The sequence below is a fragment of the Pleurodeles waltl genome, chromosome 1_2, assembly GCF_031143425.1.
Source record: "Pleurodeles waltl isolate 20211129_DDA chromosome 1_2, aPleWal1.hap1.20221129, whole genome shotgun sequence".
NCBI lineage: Eukaryota > Metazoa > Chordata > Amphibia > Caudata > Salamandridae > Pleurodeles > Pleurodeles waltl.
In genome coordinates this window covers 1,016,943,521-1,016,963,483 of record NC_090437.1, presented here as the reverse complement: position 1 = coordinate 1,016,963,483, position 19,963 = coordinate 1,016,943,521, and the positions used below count along the sequence as shown (strand labels likewise).

The following is a 19,963-nucleotide window of genomic DNA, read 5'->3' as shown; positions in this document are numbered from 1 at the left end:
CATGGCTTTTGCCGTATCAGTGTCCTTCTTGAGTTTCTCAATAGCAGTGTCGACTTCCGGCCCAAACAACTGCTGTTCATTAAATGGCATATTTAGCACGGCTTGTTGAATTTCTGGCTTGAAACCTGACGTGCGGAGCCATGCGTGCCTTCTTATTGTTATTTCAGTATTTACTGTCCTTGCAGCCGTATCTGCTGCATCCATTGAAGACCGTATCTGATTATTAGAGATACTTTGTCCTTCTTCCACCACTTGTTGTGCTCTTTTTTGGAACTCCTTGGGTAAGTGTTCTATCAAATGTTGCATCTCATCCCAGTGAGCTCTGTCATCTCTTGCCAAAAGCGCTTGTGAATTGGCAATGCGCCATTGGTTTGCTGCTTGTGCTGCAACCCTTTTGCCCGCAGCATCAAATTTGCGACTCTCTTTGTCTGGAGGTGGTGCGTCTCCCGAGGTATGAGAGTTTGCTCTCTTACGAGCTGCCCCGACAACTACTGAGTCTGGAGTTAACTGCGTTGTAATATAAACAGGATCTGTTGGCGGTGGCTTGTATTTTTTCTCCACTCTTGGAGTTATGGCTCGGCCTTTAACAGGATCTTGAAAGATTTGTTTTGAATGTTTTAGCATTCCTGGGAGCATAGGTAGTCTTTGGTACTGGCTATGAGTGGAGGTTAGCGTGTTAAACAAGAAGTCATCCTCAATTGGTTCTGAATGCAAGGTGACGTTATGGAAAGCAGCTGCCCTTGCGATCACCTGTGTGTAAGATGTACTGTCCTCAGGAGGGGACGGCCTGGTAGGGTACGAGTCTGGGCTGTTGTCCGATACTGGAGCATCGTAAAGGTCCCATGCATCGGGATCATCTTGACTCATAGCAGTATGAGTCGGGGAGTGCATCAGTGGAGGAGTTGCTACTGGTGATGTGTGCACTGATGGTGGTGGAGAAGGTGGTGGAGTTGTTTTCTTTGACACCTTTGCCTGTGGCTCCTTGTCCTTTTCGTGAAAGGCAAGTTTTCTTTTTATTTTAATTGGAGGAAGAGTGGTTATCTTCCCTGTGTCTTGATGAATGTGGAGCCTCCTTTGAGTATAGTCTGGCTCTACAGCTTGAAGTTCCTCTCCAAATCTATGTTTTTTCATTTGGGAGGCCAATCCTTGTTCCTCTGTATAGGAACCTGTTTTCGGCTCCGAGGCTGGATGTTTCGGAACCAAAACTTTTTCGGAGGTCTTTTTAGGCTCCGAAGAAACCTTTGTAATTTTCGGCGTGGTAGTGTCTCGATGCCGAATTTGTTCGGTGCCGCTGTGACGGTGCCAAAATTTCTCAAGAGCCGATGTCTCGGGTCCGAGGTTGCTGTGTGGCGGTATCTCGACCGGAGTCGGATGACTTCGACACCAGCGTGCCCTTTTTCGGTGCCTTGGCTCGGTCACCGCTTGTTTGGGTTAAGCCATGGCCTGTTGGCAGGGGCGTCCCCTGGGCTTTTGTTGACTTCTCGTGAGTCTTATGTTTCGACGTCTTACTCACGGTTTTCGGCGTTTCTTCGGCCTCGAGCTGTTCCGAGTCCGACTCTTGGATAGAGAAAGCTTCCTCTTCTTCCTCGAAACGCTCTTGTTCTGTCGGCGTCGACGCCATCTGCAGTCTTCTGGCTCTTCGGTCTCTTAACGTCTTTCTGGACCGAAACGCTCGACAGGCCTCACAAGTATCTTCCTTGTGCTCTGGGGACAAGCACAAGTTACAGACCAGATGCTGATCCGTATACGGATACTTGTTATGGCATTTTGGACAGAAGCGGAATGGGGTCCGTTCCATCAGCCTTGAATTCACACGTGGCCGGGCTGACCAGGCCCCGACGGGGGATCAAAAAAACCCCGAAGGGCCACCGGAACTCTTCTAAATTCGGTGTCGATCTGTTGTAACTAACCCGATACCGAACGCAAACAATACCGATGTTTTTTTCCGAGATTCTAACTAACTTTTCGACCCGAAACACAGAGCGAAAAGGAACACGTCCGAACCCGATGGCGGAAAAAAAGATGGAGTCGACGCCCATGCGCAATGGAGTCGAAATGGGAGGAGTCCCTCGGTCTCGTAACTCGAAAAGACTTCTTCGAAGAAAAACAACTTGTAACACTCCGAGCCCAACACCAGATGGCGGGATGTGCACAGCATGTGTATCTGCAGCTACACATGCCATCGAACATATATATATATCTCAGTGGTCTCCAAACTTTTTAATGCCACACTCCCCCAATTGAAACATAAAAATCATTGAGCCCCACCTCAGAATTTTTCACTATTATTTTATAAATATGGCAGTGTTTCAATATGTCCAGACGTATTTAAACATTGCAGTTAAGTACTGTTACCTTTTTAAATGTGCAATAACATGTTTCTGCTTGAAAAAAAACACCATTATCTGTGTAATGCTTCTTTTGGCCAGAGCCTGGCGCCCCCCTTGGGATCACTTGAGCACCCCCTAAGGGGGCCCGCCTCCCAGTTTGAAGACCTCTGATATATATATACACACCTACTGGCAGTAGGTAGTTATAGTTATGATCATGTTTCTATATAAAAAGCATTTTTTGACTTGCCTATATCTTTGGCACCGTTTGACGAATATTAACCACATTTTCCCAAAAAAGCTGCCTGGTGATTCATGTTGCGCACAGGAGGTTTAGGGGTGATCTGTCAAGCGAGGGCCTAGAATGTTGGTTTTCCCATGTTTATTCCCATAGGACCTGACAACATGTCTACAGCACGAAGCACTGGACAGAATTACACCAAATATGGCAGAACACTAGCTGCCAGTACACAGATTATGCTTTTTGTTATTTGGTGCAAATCTGTTCAGTAGTTTAGGAAATGTTTAAGGGCAAATAAATTTGTATATCTCTGGCTGCGATTAGTCGTGAAATTACATTTGCGAAAAGAAGCCTTGCAATTGGCTGACCACAACCTGACTAGTAAGTGGGCATTTTATTTCACGAGACATGGCCCCCAGGGGTGAAAATTGAAATAAAAAATGGCATAAGGGGTCAGGGTGAAGGTACTCTGACTCCAGGGTTGTGATATAGGTTTGTTTTAGGGGCAAATTATAGATTTAATATAATGTTACATCACTGTGTACAATATTTGCGAAAAATTCACAAATTACCAATTTATTTGCAAAATATTTGTGATTATGGAAAAATTTGAAAGAAAAACCACAGACTCATTCATACACTAATTCATTCACTCATACATACACTCAGAGGCTCGTGTCCAGTTACACACCTACTCAGACACTCATGCATGCATTCATAGACTCACACACCCAGTTTCAAACCCACTCAGACACTCACGCACCAACTGACAGAGACAGGCCCTGTGGCCAACCTGTGCTGCGCATGGCCAAAGGTCATGCTTGTCGCGGGTTGTGTGGTTATAAGGGCTTGGCTGCAAGGCCAGGCCTTGCGACCAACCCCCGCTGCGCACGGCCAAAGGCCATGCGCAGCAGGGGTTGCATTAACGTATAGTAATTAAAATTACTTTACGTGGAAAGGACATAGACATTCACTACAAAAAAACAAAGGATACAGCGACATTATAGTTAGGTTCTGAATTTATTCGTACAAAACCACAGAAATTCAGCAGTTATAGAGTTCTTTAAAGTAACTATAAGTAACTATAACTTGCCCCCTAAGTTAACTATAACACACCTTCGCCATGCACAGCTGATTACTTCACTGATGAGATCTTGCATGGCATCTTTGATATCACTTCCACATTTGCAATAACATTACTGATAAGAAAACTTTGCATGGCAAGGGCGCAAGTTAAAGTTACCTTAGGGCGGGAGTTATAGTTACTTGAAAGAACTATAACTGCTGAATTTCTATGGTTTTGTACAAGTAAATTCAGAACCTAACTATAACGTCCCTGTAACGATTGTTTTTTTCAGTTAAAAAATATATATATATATATCTATATGGATCACAGCCCTCTGCAGCTGGGACCCTGCGACTGTGGTATGGGTTCGGGTGAGGCGCCCACACAGTATCCAAACAAACACAATGTGTTTTGGCGCATGGCATGCTCTGGAAACACGTAGGGTTTGTTTTTTGGTGATTGCACTGGAATAATAAAATGTCAACCACAATGTAAGCCAGATTCGTATTGTTGTTTCAACACTGAAGAGCGCATTTTCACATCTATGAAGACGAGTTTGAATGTGTGGGAAAGATATATGATGTAATACAATACTTTGTAAAGGTATTACATGTGTGGTAAAGGCATGTGTGGCAAATGCATAGGTGGTTGAAAACTAACAGTCCCCTAAAACATGTAAAGAGTTTATAAATAAAGCTTTGCAATCAAGACACAAGGACAGTTGACAGGTCTTTAAGCACCCTGTGTTAAGAGATTACTTCAAAGGAATACACCTGGCAGTGGCAGCCAAAATGTCCAGAGAGGCTTGTGGGAAAAGGCTGTCACCTCGAAGGCCCCTCTGTGGCACATTCGACTCATGAATGAAAGTTTCGTTGTCAGGCTTAAGTATAGTACTCTCTCTTGCACCACATGCCAAGGTGTAATGAATACCTCATCAATTTGGTACAACTCAGACAAAAGAGGCTACTCCTTCGCGTGGCTTGATGTAACTCTTTGATCTTGGACCGAGAGGGGGAACACTTGTAATGTAACACACAGCTGGAGTCATAGATAAGATAATTATGTACGTCCTTAAGTTATTCTCATTTAGAGGGTTGGGGTGGGAAGTAATGATCTCACGTCCTCTTTCTGCAGACGCACTGTATGATTCAACAGATTAAAAACGACCAACATGAGCGAAAAAATGCGCACACACAGACTCCATCCACAATCACTGATAAAACTGTCACATGGAACCTCTGGTCGTTTGCTTAGATCACAAAACAACGGAAAACAATGTGCATCAATAAACTTCAGTTGAAGAGATGTTTACAATCCAAAAACCACTGAAATTCGCCAGTTTTTATTGAACTACGGAAACGTAACTCTAAACTAATGCCTGTTTGATGTCATATATGGCAACATTAATGCCACTGGAGTTAATGAATATGAGGTCACCAACAATGGCATTGGAACTGCACTGGGGGAGTGGACTGTGGAGGTGTCTTTGGCTGCAATAGCAGGCTGCTGCAGAGCTGGGCCCTTCACTATGGATGAATACATGCTGAAACCAGAATCTGCTTTGGCTATACCTTGAATGATTTGGGCATAAGGAATAACCCTGCATTAGGCTCTTCATTCCAAGCCTCCACCTCATGAGCCGACAATGCCCACTGGGTGCATGGCCTTTTAGGAGCTTTGATGTCATTGATGATCATGTGAGGAAAAACAGCTGTCACGGCCAATGGGTTTCATTCTAGATTTGCATTGTGGTATGCAAACCATTTGGTTAACAAGCCATCTCCGAGCTTAATGTTCCAAATATACACCTGGCACCTTTTGGTACCTGAATATCTCAATAACTACTCAACTGATTTGTACCAGAAGAGGATCTATTCTGAGTGACGTTTCTCTTCATGAAAGAGTGGTGTAAAATCAGATGGCAACATTCATATTGGAGGGTTAAAATTGGAAATTGATATTTTATACCTCCAAAAATTACTTCAGACTTCTTTGACCACCCTGCAAGAAAATTGAAGTGAAGAACCAGACATGGAGAAGCCACGTCCCTACGAATATTGGGCAGATCTGACAAGAGGTGTTAAAACTATTAACAAATCAAAATAATCCATTCCCCTTCACGAAGCTTATCAACCATACCAAAAGGCTGCCAGCTCCATAATTCATATATGCACACAGAAATGAGCAGTTAAAATAAGCGGCTAGTGTCCCTTAATAGCAATGACAATCTGTTTTTTGGGCATTTGTTGAAGAAAATGATTTGGGTTTATCATAAAGCATTTAAACGTTTAAGTAACACACCCAGTTCATTAATTAATCTCAGATACATATCCTGATCACTGAAACCAAGCTACACAGACACACACACCATATATTTCTTCACAAAGTAACTTTTGTCAAACAAAATCTTCATTTAAGCAAATCTCATTTGTGTTACAAGGACTAATTCCAAGAGAACATTCTCCTCTGTAGATATTTTCCAATTTACACCAATAGTGTAATTAACATGTTTCACTGAAAATCCACAACACTAAAATAACAGGACATGGCAGATACCTCCATCTCAAAACTCCATAACAAACATCACTGTTGGTCTCTGAGGGACTGGACCAATCATCCCCTATTATTCAAAGAGGAATGTGAAACACAAAGATTCAAAGACTCATTCAAAGAGGAATGGTGCATCTACTTTACTAGATTATTTCAATTGTTCGTGGCTTACATACCTTTTTACATAGTTCTTCAATCCTATTTTTAACCTTAACATTGTGATATTTCACTGCACAGCCCAGGAGCCTGTACCCGATTTTGTCTGCTGGACAAATAATGTCTTTCTCAATGATTTCAACCTCCTAGGATATTTCCTGACCAACACCAGGAAGGATTCTATCTCGAACCTGCTGAATAGTACCATCATCTTTCATTTTGCCATACAGTCTACAGGCACCAAAGCAGAACACACTAGAATTAATTTTCTCAACCATTATCAACTTCAACCACAGAAATACTTTGCATTGTGTCATCAATGCAGAAATCACTTGGAACCTGCTCCACCTCACCCACCCATAAAATACCAAAGCCAGCTATGCACCTTACCAAGTCATTCAAGATCTTTATTACTAGGGATAATCCATCACATTCCCAGCAGACATCTCCAATACTAACATAGATGGCAAGAGACTGCTTTTCAGCTTCTATAGTACCCTCCAGTTGACTGCCGCAGCTCAAGCCTGCTCAAACTCACATGTTGAACTGCAAACCCTCCACACTGAGGTACACATTTAGAAGTTCACCAACAGCAAAAATGCATGAGATGGCAGGAGAAGAGAATGTAATGATCAAAGCTGCAAGACGACTTCATGACCCCTAAAAATATCAGAACCAGCAGCAGAAAGTTCATCAAAGCTACGCAATGTACACCCATTATCAGCTAAATCTCCAAAAGGAGCAGGTCACTCTCTAAAGCTATCAGTCAGTGTGTGATTCCATCGTAGATGCACTATTTGAGCACTTCATAGCAACATATATCACAATCCTTAACTTCTGCAAAGACAAGATCAACAACATCCCACAGCATGGAGACAACTAAGAAACAATGGACTTCACTAAAACTATTGTTCCCCAATAATGCAGCCAAATGAACTGACCTCCACATCCCATTCACCAAGGACCTGACCTGCTTTCTCACACTTTCCGAGAGCTATCTTATTTAAGGACAATATCATCCCAACATTGATACTGAAGGACATTAACTTGTGAAGCTCTCACACCACTGCGCAATATTATCAATATGTTTCTCACACAAAGAACTTTCTTTGAGTACCTCAAGACCAGTCAGAGCCTGTGTATCTTGTATAAACCATATCAGACCCTGACGACATCGCAAATTACAGCCTGATCACCACGTGCCTGTCCTATGGAAGATCACAAAGAAAAGCAAGATACAGGAGGAATCAAGAGAAACTGTTTCCTAGACCAGGATCAGGCCACAATGCAGAATAGAAAGAGGAAACAGTCAAGCAGTAAAAAATAAAATTCAGATCCCTGACAACAGTGACCCCGGTCTTCTCCTGCTCGATCTCTTTGCAGCTTTTAACACTATCATCATCTAAGCCTGTACAAACCTTCACATCCAGATTAGGCTTTAACAGCACTGTCTTGAAATGTTCGATGTCCTACCCGAGGAGGAGAACTGATCTTGTGCAGAAATACTCTTTCAAACCTTTCAGAGGAAACCCACATGACAGTTCTAACAATTTGCTGTGCACCACACGAAAACAGACCGTTTAGAAATAAAACAACAAAACACTTAGACTGTTACTTTGGAAAATGTGTTACACGTGGCAGTTTAACAAATGTGAGTTCCATTGTGGTGGTTAAAAGAAATCCCAGAGCCCTGAAGCTGTCTACCAGTAGCTCCTAGATGCTGCATTCCCTGTGTGTGACTTAGCTACATGCTGACATGTTAAAAGTACTGTAAAACCGCACATAAAATGTTAAGTATGTTATTTTACAGCTACATTTCCTCATTAAGATTTACACTCGAGGCCCCTGTTTTCTCTTTTAAAATGCCAGATCCCCACTTTGGAAAAATGGTATGTGACTGAACTTCTCTTGTGCTGCATGAGCAAGTCTGACTCTTGTGGAACACTTGGTATTTTTCCAAGTTGGCGTTGCTGAGTGAATACACGTATATGTAAATTTTGGTTCTATAGGTTGCACATTCAGTTAAGTGAAATGCTAAAGACCCTAATAAAAGAACATAAAATATTAAGGATTTTGGGCTCTACATGGTGCTGCTCAAAACTGCTATTTATCACCATCTTCCTGGAATCAGTTTTGAACAAAAGATGCACTGTATGAAGACTGGTCTGATCAGACCACACTTAAAAAGAAATGCATCAGCCACCATGCTAGATCAAGAACGACCTATCCCTGCGTGAGAACCATCAATTGAATAAACTAAATTGAATACACTTTGGTCATGCGCAAAGGTTTGCCAATTATTGGTACCAAAACTTCGAAGATCCGGTTTATAAGTAATGGGTGACTCAATGAAGTAGATGCCCTTGGCCCAGAATACCCATAGAATCAGTGAGTATCCCCAAATCACAGGCAACAACGCCTATTTGATTGAAAACAGAAAGTTAAAAAACAAAAAAAGAATAGCGTGAAACATCCTGAAGCTTTTAAAATCTTAGCATGCCTTTCTTTAGGAGCACAATGCAAACGAGACTGGCACTGACCCTGTGCAGATGAACCAATAATAGGGTATTTCACTATATGACATGGCAATACGTTTACAAAAGTTATCTGTATTATTAATTTTGCAGCTTGATTCACATGGGTCTGCGACCGATGTTATCTGTGTAAAAGCTCGGCTCTCTTACAACACGCAATGGTGCAAAAACTGGAGATGGTGCTGATGATTAGGGCACTGTGTAGCACCAATCAATAGGGGCACTTCATCATGACAAACACGGTTGGGCTCTTTGTCCACATGTTTTAACTTAACAGAAAAATAAGCCATCTTTCAAAATCAACCACAAAATCGCGGCACTCTGCATTATAAAAGATTCACGTTGTGAAAACAGAGGAAAATAGCAGTCGTAATAATCTCGTTCATGAAGCAGAAAATCTCTTCCTAAAATAATTAAGCATATAATGTGTTCAATGAAAATTCATTTCACAAAAACTGTATTTTAATTAGTCTTAAGTGAACTGCAAGTGGTCAATTCACAAAGACATTTACACGTAGGTGAAGTGGTACCACAGAAGAACTGCTTCATGTACTCATAAATTACTTTTTGAATTAGCCTTGAAATGTCCAACTCCCTAGATGGCACAGACTATGACAGGGCAGGATAACAGCAGGTATAGTAGTACGACAGTATATCACTTACCGATTGGTTTTGCTACAGGAAGCATGCCCAGGTATTGCACATGAAACTTCTGCACCAGCTCAGTCTTTGGTGTTGGGAAATCTACTGCATAGAAAAACAAATCGATTTCCTTTTATCAACTGCAAAATATTTCAGATTTGTGGGCGCACTGAGACTTAGCAGGCATCACTAAAGGAATGCACATATAATATTTTTAAAAAGCTCAGTGACAATACATTGTTCTTGAACACAGATGACAAACGTTGACATCCTCCAACAATAGCTTTAAGCATTTAATGAGCCCTGCAGAGTAACTTGAAAAAGGATTGGAAATGCAGATGTAATGTTATCTTTTCATGGCTAAAATAATTTTATAGCAACAATTTATGTGATACAAGTTCAGAGGAGTTCATACAGTGGCCAGAGGGAAATCAACCAAGTCTAAATGTACTCAATGAAGACGAGATGTGGTTGAATGACCTTGGAAATGGATTGCTTATAATCTTGGTATTAGTTTGTTGAGACAGTTCTAACCATACGCGATCACATCAGTGCTTCCTGCATATTTATAGAAGTTGCTCTTAAGTCGAGGGAATTCCTCAGACCAGTTCACTGACCACCGTGCTTTAACTCCAGGAATTTCCACCTTCTCCACAACTGGAAGGTACATTTTCAGAAGTGGACATTGAGAGGCATAAACTCCACGCTAGTATGATCTACTGATTTGTATCGTGAATAATATGCAGACTTGCTGCTCATCTCTTTCCATTCTTTGTGTTATATTTCCTGCATGTCACTTTTACCTCGAGAGCTCTAGGACAGTATACTTGCAGTGCTTCACAAAAACTCTTACATGTATACGATTAACAATGAAAGAAAAAAAAACATAAGACTTGTCCACAATCAGAATTACGGTAACCCCTCAACCCAAGCTACAGTCATCCTCATTAACCAGGAGCATGTAGGGGAAACCGTGTCATTAGAGGTTGATAACTCTACCCTTGTGTTGAAGGCTGGTGAAAGCTACTGTGATCCTTGGGTCCAGTAGTTAAGGTTAGACCCTACTAAACTGTGTCCACCAGTTACAATTTTACAAATACACATTTAGTGGCAAATAGCTGGCTCATCTGTAAATTGTGTCCTTACATCAGATAAATGTCAGGCACAGCATCTCCAGTTTAATGCTGCCTGCTATTACCAAACGTCACCAAACGCAGCTTTGTATGTGCTTGATACTCTATTGAGAAGCATTAATCGAGATGAGTCTGTCAGCTCTAGGTACTCTATGGTTTCAGCTGGTGATTTCAATTGTACTTTTGAACCCCTTAAGATATTTCAACAACTGATGGAAGATGACAACTCAGCCTAGGTGGTCCTGTAATTAAATATACACCTAAATAAAGAACTATCAAAAATAGCAAATCAGCTAACCATACTGACTTTTCAATATGGTTTGCCTGCACGCAACAGCAGATTTCATTCGGATATACCCACCCCTTGTAGCTACACTACACCAATGCAACACAGTAACAGTGACTATATGCTATTATGTGTAGGGGACTGGAAACTGGTGTTAGGCATGGAGATGAGAAATCAGCCAGAAAGCGACCAGGAGCCCTTGATTTTAACAATGAAAATAAATACTTTTGCCATTGGTGTCAATCTTCGTGGTACTCGTGCTACTATGGTAAAGATAAGGGTAAACAATAAGAGAAAGTTGAACAGGGCTTCACTTGTTTTTAATGCTTGGATCCCAGTTATATATAACCATGCTCTTCCCATACAGCCTTTTTTTGCTATACCCCTTACTGATCAGAAGCACAGTAACATTGACTATATCTTACTACATTTAGTGGATTTGCAACTGATGTTCGACATGAAGGTGATAAATCAGTCAGAAAGCGACCATGAACCCTCAACTTTAACAATGGAAATACACGCTTTTACTGTTGGTATCAATCTTCATGTGTTCCATACAATTGTGGTAAAGTTAAGGATAGCCATTAACAGAAGGTTAAACTTATGACAGGAGGTTATACTGATATGAGTATGGTTATAACTAATTCATAACCATACTCTCCTCACAAAAGCAGTTTTTTACACCCCACACTGACCCTCACATTATGCCATCACTGACTAAATCATTTGCGGGAAGATTAAGGGCCAGATGCATGAAAAAGTGGCTTGCCATTTCCTGATAGTGAAGTTTTGCGATCTGCTATTAGGAAATCGCAAACTTTAATATACGATAGTGTCTCAGACAGTATTTGTGATTCCCAAATGGGGCGCAAAGGACATGTCTCATTAATATTCATTAGGCAGGTCGCAATTTGTGACCAATTTGGGAATGGCCACAATCACAGGGATGGTAGCCTTCTGGGGTCAGCAGACCACCATGTCTGTGATTACTTTTGCAATAAACTCAAATTATTTTTTTAATGCAGCCCGTTTACCTTAAATGAAAACAGAATGCATTACATTAAAAAAAAAAAAAGTCAGCGGGAAAAGTTTGTGGGACCACTGCCTGCTTTAAAAAATGTTTTCACCCACATTCACGAAGGGGAAAGGATATCTTGGGACCCCTTCCTGTTTGCGAAGGGGTTACCACCTCCTCTAAGAAGGTGGTAAAATATGAATGTTTTGCAACCACATTCCAGTCGCAGAACATTCATACATACAGGTGCTATTTGGTATTAGGAAGGGATGCTCTAAACACGCTCCTTCCTAATACTGAACTGCAAAAGCATTTTGCCTTTGGTACATGCCAAAACGCATGTTATTGATTGCAAATGGGCTGTTTGCAACTGGGAAAAAGCGCCATACATCTGGCCCTAGAACCTTTAGACGCCAAGCCTATATACCGCACAGGATTCTTCACCTGTGGTATCACCAGGAGAGTAGAGAAAAAGGAAAAACACTGTTCAGTTAAAATGGGGAGGAAGGACACCAAGCCCGCAGTACATAGGAAATATAAACCGTAGTTGGGCAATAAGAAAGCCTACAGATGGAAAAGCAATGGAGGGATTTGTATAAAGCTGCTAAGAGCAGAAATCCTGGAAAATTCTGGCTAGTGATCTCTTACAGTAATGCGGGCAACATAAATTGCTGTGAGAGATACATAACTGAGGACGCTAGTACATCCATTTTTCTGTATTGCACGATAGAAGGAATTCTTCGCAGCAAGTTTTTTAAATTATTGTCTCCTTAAAAGACGTGTTAAGCTACACTGATCTGGTTGTAGGACGGACCCTCGCATGCCATTACCACGCATACGTTTACCATGCGTCCATTACCATGCAATGCCTTTACCACACATTTCCTTTACTATCCTAACAATACTCTTACCAACCAAATGCCCTTCACTCACCCTAAACACTAAAAACACCTTAATCACTCAAATACCCTTACCCACCCTAAATCTCAAAATATTCTTACCATTCAAATACCCTAACCCACCCCTAAACCCTACAACACCCTTACCACCCAAATACCCTTACCCATTCCAAACACTAGACACTCTTACCACCTAAATACCCTTACCCACCCTAATCTCTAAAAAATACCCTTACCACCCAAATCCCTAAAAATACCTTTGCCATCCAAATACCCTTATCCACCCTTTTTGCCTGGTATCAGTATGTTTAGACTGTAGTGCACTGGGATCCTGCTAACCAGGACCCCAATGTCAGTGTTCTCTCCCCTATATTTAGTTGGAATAAACGTTTACATCCTACAATTTGCTTACTGGTGCTCCCATGTAATGCTCTAGTATATAGTACTTAGGTACCCTGGGCATTAATACACCAGGGGTCCCCCATGGGCTGCAGCATGTATTGTGCCACCTGTGGGGGGCCCAGGCAAACTGTGACTACAGGCCTGCCATTGCAGCCCGGGTGAAACGGTGCATGTACCTTTCACTGCAAATATAAGGTTTACCTCTATAAGTCACCCCTAAGGTAGGCCCTTCAGCCCAAGGGCAGAGTGCTACGTTCTCAGTGTGAGGGCACCCTTACATGAACAGCGGTGCCCCTACAAACCCCAGACTCCATTTTCTGGGCTTTGTAAGTGTGGGGAAGCCATCTTAACATATGTAGTGGACACTGGTCAACACAAGATGTCTAGCTACATCATGGCTTCACCGAACCTAGGCATGTTTGGTATCAAACATTGAAATCATGCAACTATCAGATTCCAGTGCTAGTTGCATGATACCATGTACTCTGGGAGTTCCCTAAGGGTTCCTCAATGTGTACCTGTACAGCCTTGCAGGGTGTGCATGCTAGCCTGTGCTGCTGTCGACCCCAGACACTGTTCTGACCTCCTTCTGCTGAGCCTAACTCAGGCATTAGAAGGCAGAACAAAGGATTGTCTGTAAAGGAGAGGTGTGACCACCTCTCCCTTAGAAATAGCTGTCACTGGGTTGGGGTGCCTCTGAGCGCCACCAGACTGCTTTGAAGGGCACATTTGGTGTCCTCTTTGCATAAACCAGTTTACTCCAGTGCAGGAGCTCCCAGATCCCACTCTGATGCAAAACCACACAAAAGACAGGGGAGTGACCATCCCCCTGTCCAGCTCCTCCCATAGGGAAGTCCACAGAGCTCTGCTAGTTGGCCACTTGATTCTGCCATCTTAGAAATAAGATGAGCAGAGACCATGTCGAACAGACTCCCCTGATGGGGCGCCCACTGGAACTTCAGGTCAGACTGCAGAGCCTGAATAAGTCATACGGCATGTGTCACCAGCAGGATACAGGAAGCCATGAGGCCCAGCAGCCTCAGAGTCAGTCTGAGTGAAATCCAGGATAGAGGCTGAAACATCAGTATCATAGCCTGAATATCCTGAACTCGCCTCTTGGGAGGATAAGCCCGAAACTGCACTGTTTCCAGAACTGCTCCGATGAAAGAGAGTGTCTGAGAGGGAGTCAGGTGTGACTTTGGCACATTTATAGTGACCCGCAGCAAATGCAGGAGGTCTACCGTAGTCTGGAAGTGGAAGACGACAGTCTGCGGCGAGCCCGCCTTCAACAGCCAGTCATCGAGCAAGGGGGAGACTGAAACCCCTGATCTGCACAGAAGAACTGCGACCACCGCCATCACCTTCGTGAACACCTGACGGGCACTGGTGAGGCCAAAGGGGAGCACTATGAACTGAAAATGCTTGGGGCCTACCGTGAATCACAAGTAACGTCTGTGGGCAGGCAGGACAGGAATATGAAAATACGCATCCTGCAAGTCCAATGCTGACATCCGGTCTCCTGGGTCCAGGGCAGATAGAACCTGAGCCAGAATAAGGATTCTGAACTTCTCCTTCTGAGGAAGAGCTTTACGGACCAAAGGTCTAGAATAGGGCAGAGGCCCTTGTCCTTTTTAAGCACCAGAAAGTAGTGAGAATAACAGCCACAACCTATTTATGGGCCAGGGACCCTCTCTTTGCCTACCTTAGCCAAGGGAGCCATAAGTTCCTTGCAAAGAAGTGCCAAGTAATCCTCTGTCATCTGATCGGAGGATGGTGGCACGGATAGAGGGGTAGTCTTGAAGGGGAGGAAGTAGCCCCTGCAGACTATTTGCATAATCCACCTGCCCGATGTGATGGACTGCCAGCGAAGCAGGTGATGGTGAATCCTGTCTGCAACTGGCCCCTGATGGGCAAGCATCAGACTAGGAAGGTTTGGAGGCTGTTGCAGAGGGGGTGGGTGGACTGGCTAGACAGATGGAACCCTGATCCATGAGGACGCTGGATTCCTCGTCCCGAGTCATGCAGAGGCTGGGCAGCATGCGCATCACTGCTGCTGAAGGGGAATGGATGTGGTTGGGCATCCCTATCGTAGCCACGAAAGCAGTGAAAAGCAGACTGAGGGGGGCAAGGGGCAGGTGTGAGGCCCAAGGACCTGGCTGTAGCCTAGGACTCCTTAAAGTGCTTGAGCGCAGAGTCTACTTTGTCTCTGAAGAGACGGTGCCATCAAAGGGCATGTCCATAAGAGTGGATTAGGCATCCCCCAAAAGGCCATACATCCTCAACGAGGTGTGGTGCCTCAAGGCCACCGTTTATGCGACTGATCTGCCTAGTGATGTGGTCGTATCCAGCCCGCATCGTATTGTGAACTTTGCTGCATCTCTCCCGTCAGCAACATCTTGGGAGAGAACGGCCCAGGCCTCCTCCGGGACTTGTGGCAGCACATGTGCAACCATGTCCCATAAAGTATGGGAATAATGGCCCAAAAGGCATGCAGTGTTCACAGACCGCAATGCCAGGCTGGAGGAAGAAAACATCTTCTTCCCAAGCTGATCCAGCCTCTTGGATTCCCTATCCAGGAGTGTGGAAGGTAATGCACCTGGGGATGTGGAGGCTTGGATAACGAAACTCTCAGGGTTTGGGTGTTGCGCCAGGAACACTTGGTCATTTGGAGAGGGTCTACGGTGGCGTGTGATAGTCCTTTTCACAGGAGCCCCTATCCTGGATTTGGACTAGGTACCCAGCTGGACATCAGTGAGGGCTTCATTAAAGAGTAAAAGGGGTTCCGAAGTGGAAGCCCCAGGATGAAGCAACCTCTGTGAGGAGGTTAGTCCTGACTGCCACTGAAGGCCGCTCAAGTCCCAAGACCTTAGCCACTCTTCTCACCATCACTAAGTAGGATGCTTCCTCTTACGTAGCCACGGTAGGGGGAGAAAGCATGCCAGTGTCAGGTGAAGTGTCTAGACCACTGGCCTCACCCAGGTTCATCCGCCACATTCCATGGGATCTTCCAACTGGGATTCCAAAGGGTCCGGCAACCCCTTCCAATCCTCACCATACCCAAACTCAAGAGCGTAAGAGTCAGGATCTGACCTAGGGAGCAAGGTCCTTGTCGAAGTCAGAATGAGCGATGCATGACACCAGTTCTGCTCCTTGTCGGAGTCAGCAATGAGGATGGGGTCGACGCCTATCGTGGGCACGGCAGCTTTGGGATTGCTGACGTCGGAATAGTCATCAGGGAAGGTTAAGGTGGTATGACCGACGTCGTTTCGGATCCAAGAACAGATCAATGGATGCCCACCCGGAGCCGAGGCCGAAACTGCCGGCATGGAACCCGAGGGGCCCCTGCTGACCCCACGGGGGCCCGAAGGCACTCCAGCAAAGTAGAACTGCCCAAATATAAGACTCATGGCCTAATCAAACTCCTGGAGTTGGGCTGCAGCTCCCGGAACCTCGGGGAGGTGCGGAGCCGACCCAGTCGCAGGCTCCGAGGACGGAGGCCTGGAATGACGACCCCCCTTTTCCCTCCTCTTGTTAGCCGATGTATGGGGTGAAGTTGAAGAACACTTGTTCTTCTTTGACTTCTTTTTGTGCCTCGACTTACCCGACTGTCCCAAGGACTTGGAGTGGGATGATGAAGAATGGGGGCTCTGCGACCGTTCTTGGGACTTTCCTCTTGACCAAGATCAGAAGTGACACGGAGCACAACTTCGGGTCGTGGTGGCGCTCCCGACACCACAAGCACACGAAGTGCGGATATGTCATGGACATTGCCCGTTGACAGGATATGCTTGGCTTGAACCCGGTCTTATGTCGTCACGCACCAGGAATGTCAACTCTTAAAAATCATGACAAAAAGTAAAAAAAGACGAAGTCATCTTCGGATCTGCACTGGCTGATACAGAAAGAAAAGAACTGACAGCGTGCAGAGGTGGCGCCTATTTAGGTCCTGCAATGTCATATCTGGCACACATCATGCCGAATGCAGAGCCGAACGAAACCACCTGACGGTGTGCAGGGGTACTGCTCAAGAAAGCTCTCCGGATCCAGACTGACTCCTGGGGGAAATTCTAAGGTAAGGAATCTGCAACTCGAAGCCTCTATCAGATAGTTTTCCACACTCTCATACATATATATTATTTGCTGAATTGCTTTGCTGAATTCTGTCTTCTAGTTGGACTAAGGGTGAATACATAAAAATGAAGTTGACGGCGTATAAGCCACAAGATAGTATACACAAAAACTGTTTCTCTATAACAATTAGAAAGAGTTTCAGGCCTTGATTACCTGGCTCAGGCTGCTGCTCTTTTATAGCGTAGAGCTGTTTCTCAGGCTGTGAAGTATATAAGGCCCACATGTGATTGGGAGATTTCTACAGTTCTGAAATTTGGAGTTCCTCAAATGGCTCTATCCTAAAGAAGATTTGTATAACATATTTAATGTTTATTCTGGAATACCCTTAATATAACTGTACTACTGGACATGAGCATCAGGGATTCTGAATCCATTTCAGAGTTGAAACCCCTTCTTCACTGGGTAAGAACTCGGGACACTGACAAGCTAGGGTGATCATAGAGTTACCATTAAGAAATTTCTAGGCTTGAAGGTGCTGAAGAACTCCTATGGAAGAAGGATGAATATGATCTATTTGAACCACTGCCAGGCGCTATTTGGCAATCTGGAGTTGATAAACAGTGATGTGGAGGTCAAGAATGCTTTTAGTAAATGGCATCTTTCCGTTCCTTAATTTGTAAACGAATGGGTGCCAATGCCGAGAGCTCTGCTCAGAAGCCCATGGGAGGTGCTATTAAATGTCTGCCTCATGTCTCTTTGATCAACTACCTCACATTCACTGACCCTTTATCTTACTCTTGCAGGTTCTTTTTCATTCCTGCTTTCCTCCCTTTGTGGCGTTTTTTCCATCCTTCTTTCTCCATTGTATGTTTTTCCCACTCTTGCTGTTGGTCAACATATGATAACGGAAAATAAGCCCAATCTACACAAACCCTAAAAAGAAATAGCTGATTCAAGGACTGAGAAATAAAGGAATTCACATTTACCTTAACTCCCTTAGACTCTGCAAGCCATATGCCTCAATAACAATGGCTTTTTTGCTCTTCCTGGATTATTAAATTCTGCATGATTTATCTGAGACAAATAAGAGTTTGCACCAGAATCTATGGTAAACACTACAATGGCACAAAAGGCGGAAATATGTTTAGTAAGTCATTTCGAGTGAATCCTACATTTGTTTCATTCCATATTAGCAGACTTTACCCAGAGTTTGACATGGGTAGACGTTTAGGACATCTAACACTGGTGCTACTTTGATATACAGGCCACGGCCATAGGGGCAGTAAGAGCAATAATATTAGGTTAGTCTTCAATTGTCCACTAGACAAGATAGGGATATTCACCGTACAGTGGGCCAACTTTTATTTCATAAACATAAATGTACTTTATAGGAATCTGTTGAATAATTGGTGTTTTTAAATGTACATTGTGTATTAATCAGATTTAGAAATGTTTCTTTTGTTGTTATATACTTTGTTCTTTTTATAAAGGGCTGGTGGAGTCATTCAAAATAAACTTATTCTCATCATAACAGACTTGAACTACTACTGATCTACCTGGCTTCAAACACACAAAAAACTAAAATCGTCATATAAGTGCACGTTAAACAACAGAGAGTGAGCTGACTTATATGTTGAGTTTAATAATACGAATAAGCAAAGAGACACATTTGCATAACATATGAACTATGGCAACAAGTGTAATGCTACAAGCGCATTAGATATAATTAGTATTTGGTTTCGTTGAGAAACATACCTCATCAAAACATGACAGCTCATATGCATAAAACACTCATGAAACATAACATGGTTTGTTTCCCTTTGGTTTTATGTGAGAAGGTTTAAACCATTTTATTTACGCACTTCAGTAACTTTTCAATGGATTAATTTGTACAGGTATAGCACTTACATTTTTCAGTAATTTGCCTTCCAAATACAGAAGCTATTAACGTACACCTTTGTGAGTAGAGTTCTTTTTTATCTATATATCCGAAAGGACCATTTAGATAGCACAGATCATGTTTCACAATGTACAAGGCATATAGTAATGTGTTTGTGTCAATTTATATTCTGGAACATTGGCTTTCAAAATAAACACAACTACAAATGAAAAAAGAAAGGATAGTGCACCCAAAGAAAAGACATACACACACCATGTAATATGGTATATTGCTGGGTTAGTGTAACAGCACACTCTTATAGAAAGTGCGACTGTTGGTGTCTGTAACTTGTCTTTGCAAGCACGTTTTCAAGCCATTTCGACTCTAGGTTTACTTTAAAGAAAGCTTTTAAGGGTTGAGCACGCAAGTGCTCTGGTCTGCTGTAATCTCTCTGTGGGCTTTTAACCACGCCCACTCTTACTATTTATTTGTGTGCTTGTTTTAAATGCTTCATTTTTATTGGTTCATTTTGTGACATATCCCTCTTTGGTGTGCTGAGCTCCCTCCTAGGCAATATCACTAGTGAACATTTTTGTTGGCCATCACACTACGTCACACTTCCTCCTGTTACAGCGTGTGATGGCCCCTCCTCTGGTTTCGGTTTGCCTTTCATCCCAGCCACAATCCTTTCTAAACATTCACGCAGAGAGCCAATAACTCTTGCGCTCACGCTCAAGGCGACTGTGGCGTTTTGAAGTG

General features: G+C 43.4%; 1 protein-coding gene across 9 annotated transcripts in view; it reads right to left on the bottom strand.

Moving 5' to 3' along the window:
• The window catches only part of APBB2 (amyloid beta precursor protein binding family B member 2), a 940,970-nt gene that overhangs the window by 46,942 nt on the left and 874,065 nt on the right, over positions 1-19,963 (bottom strand). For all 9 annotated transcript variants that reach the window (XM_069201881.1, XM_069201876.1, XM_069201871.1 and 6 more), the window contains one exon: positions 9,541-9,624. In XM_069201881.1, coding sequence (XP_069057982.1) covers positions 9,541-9,624 — 84 coding nt within the window. The remainder of the gene's footprint in view (positions 1-9,540; positions 9,625-19,963) is intronic.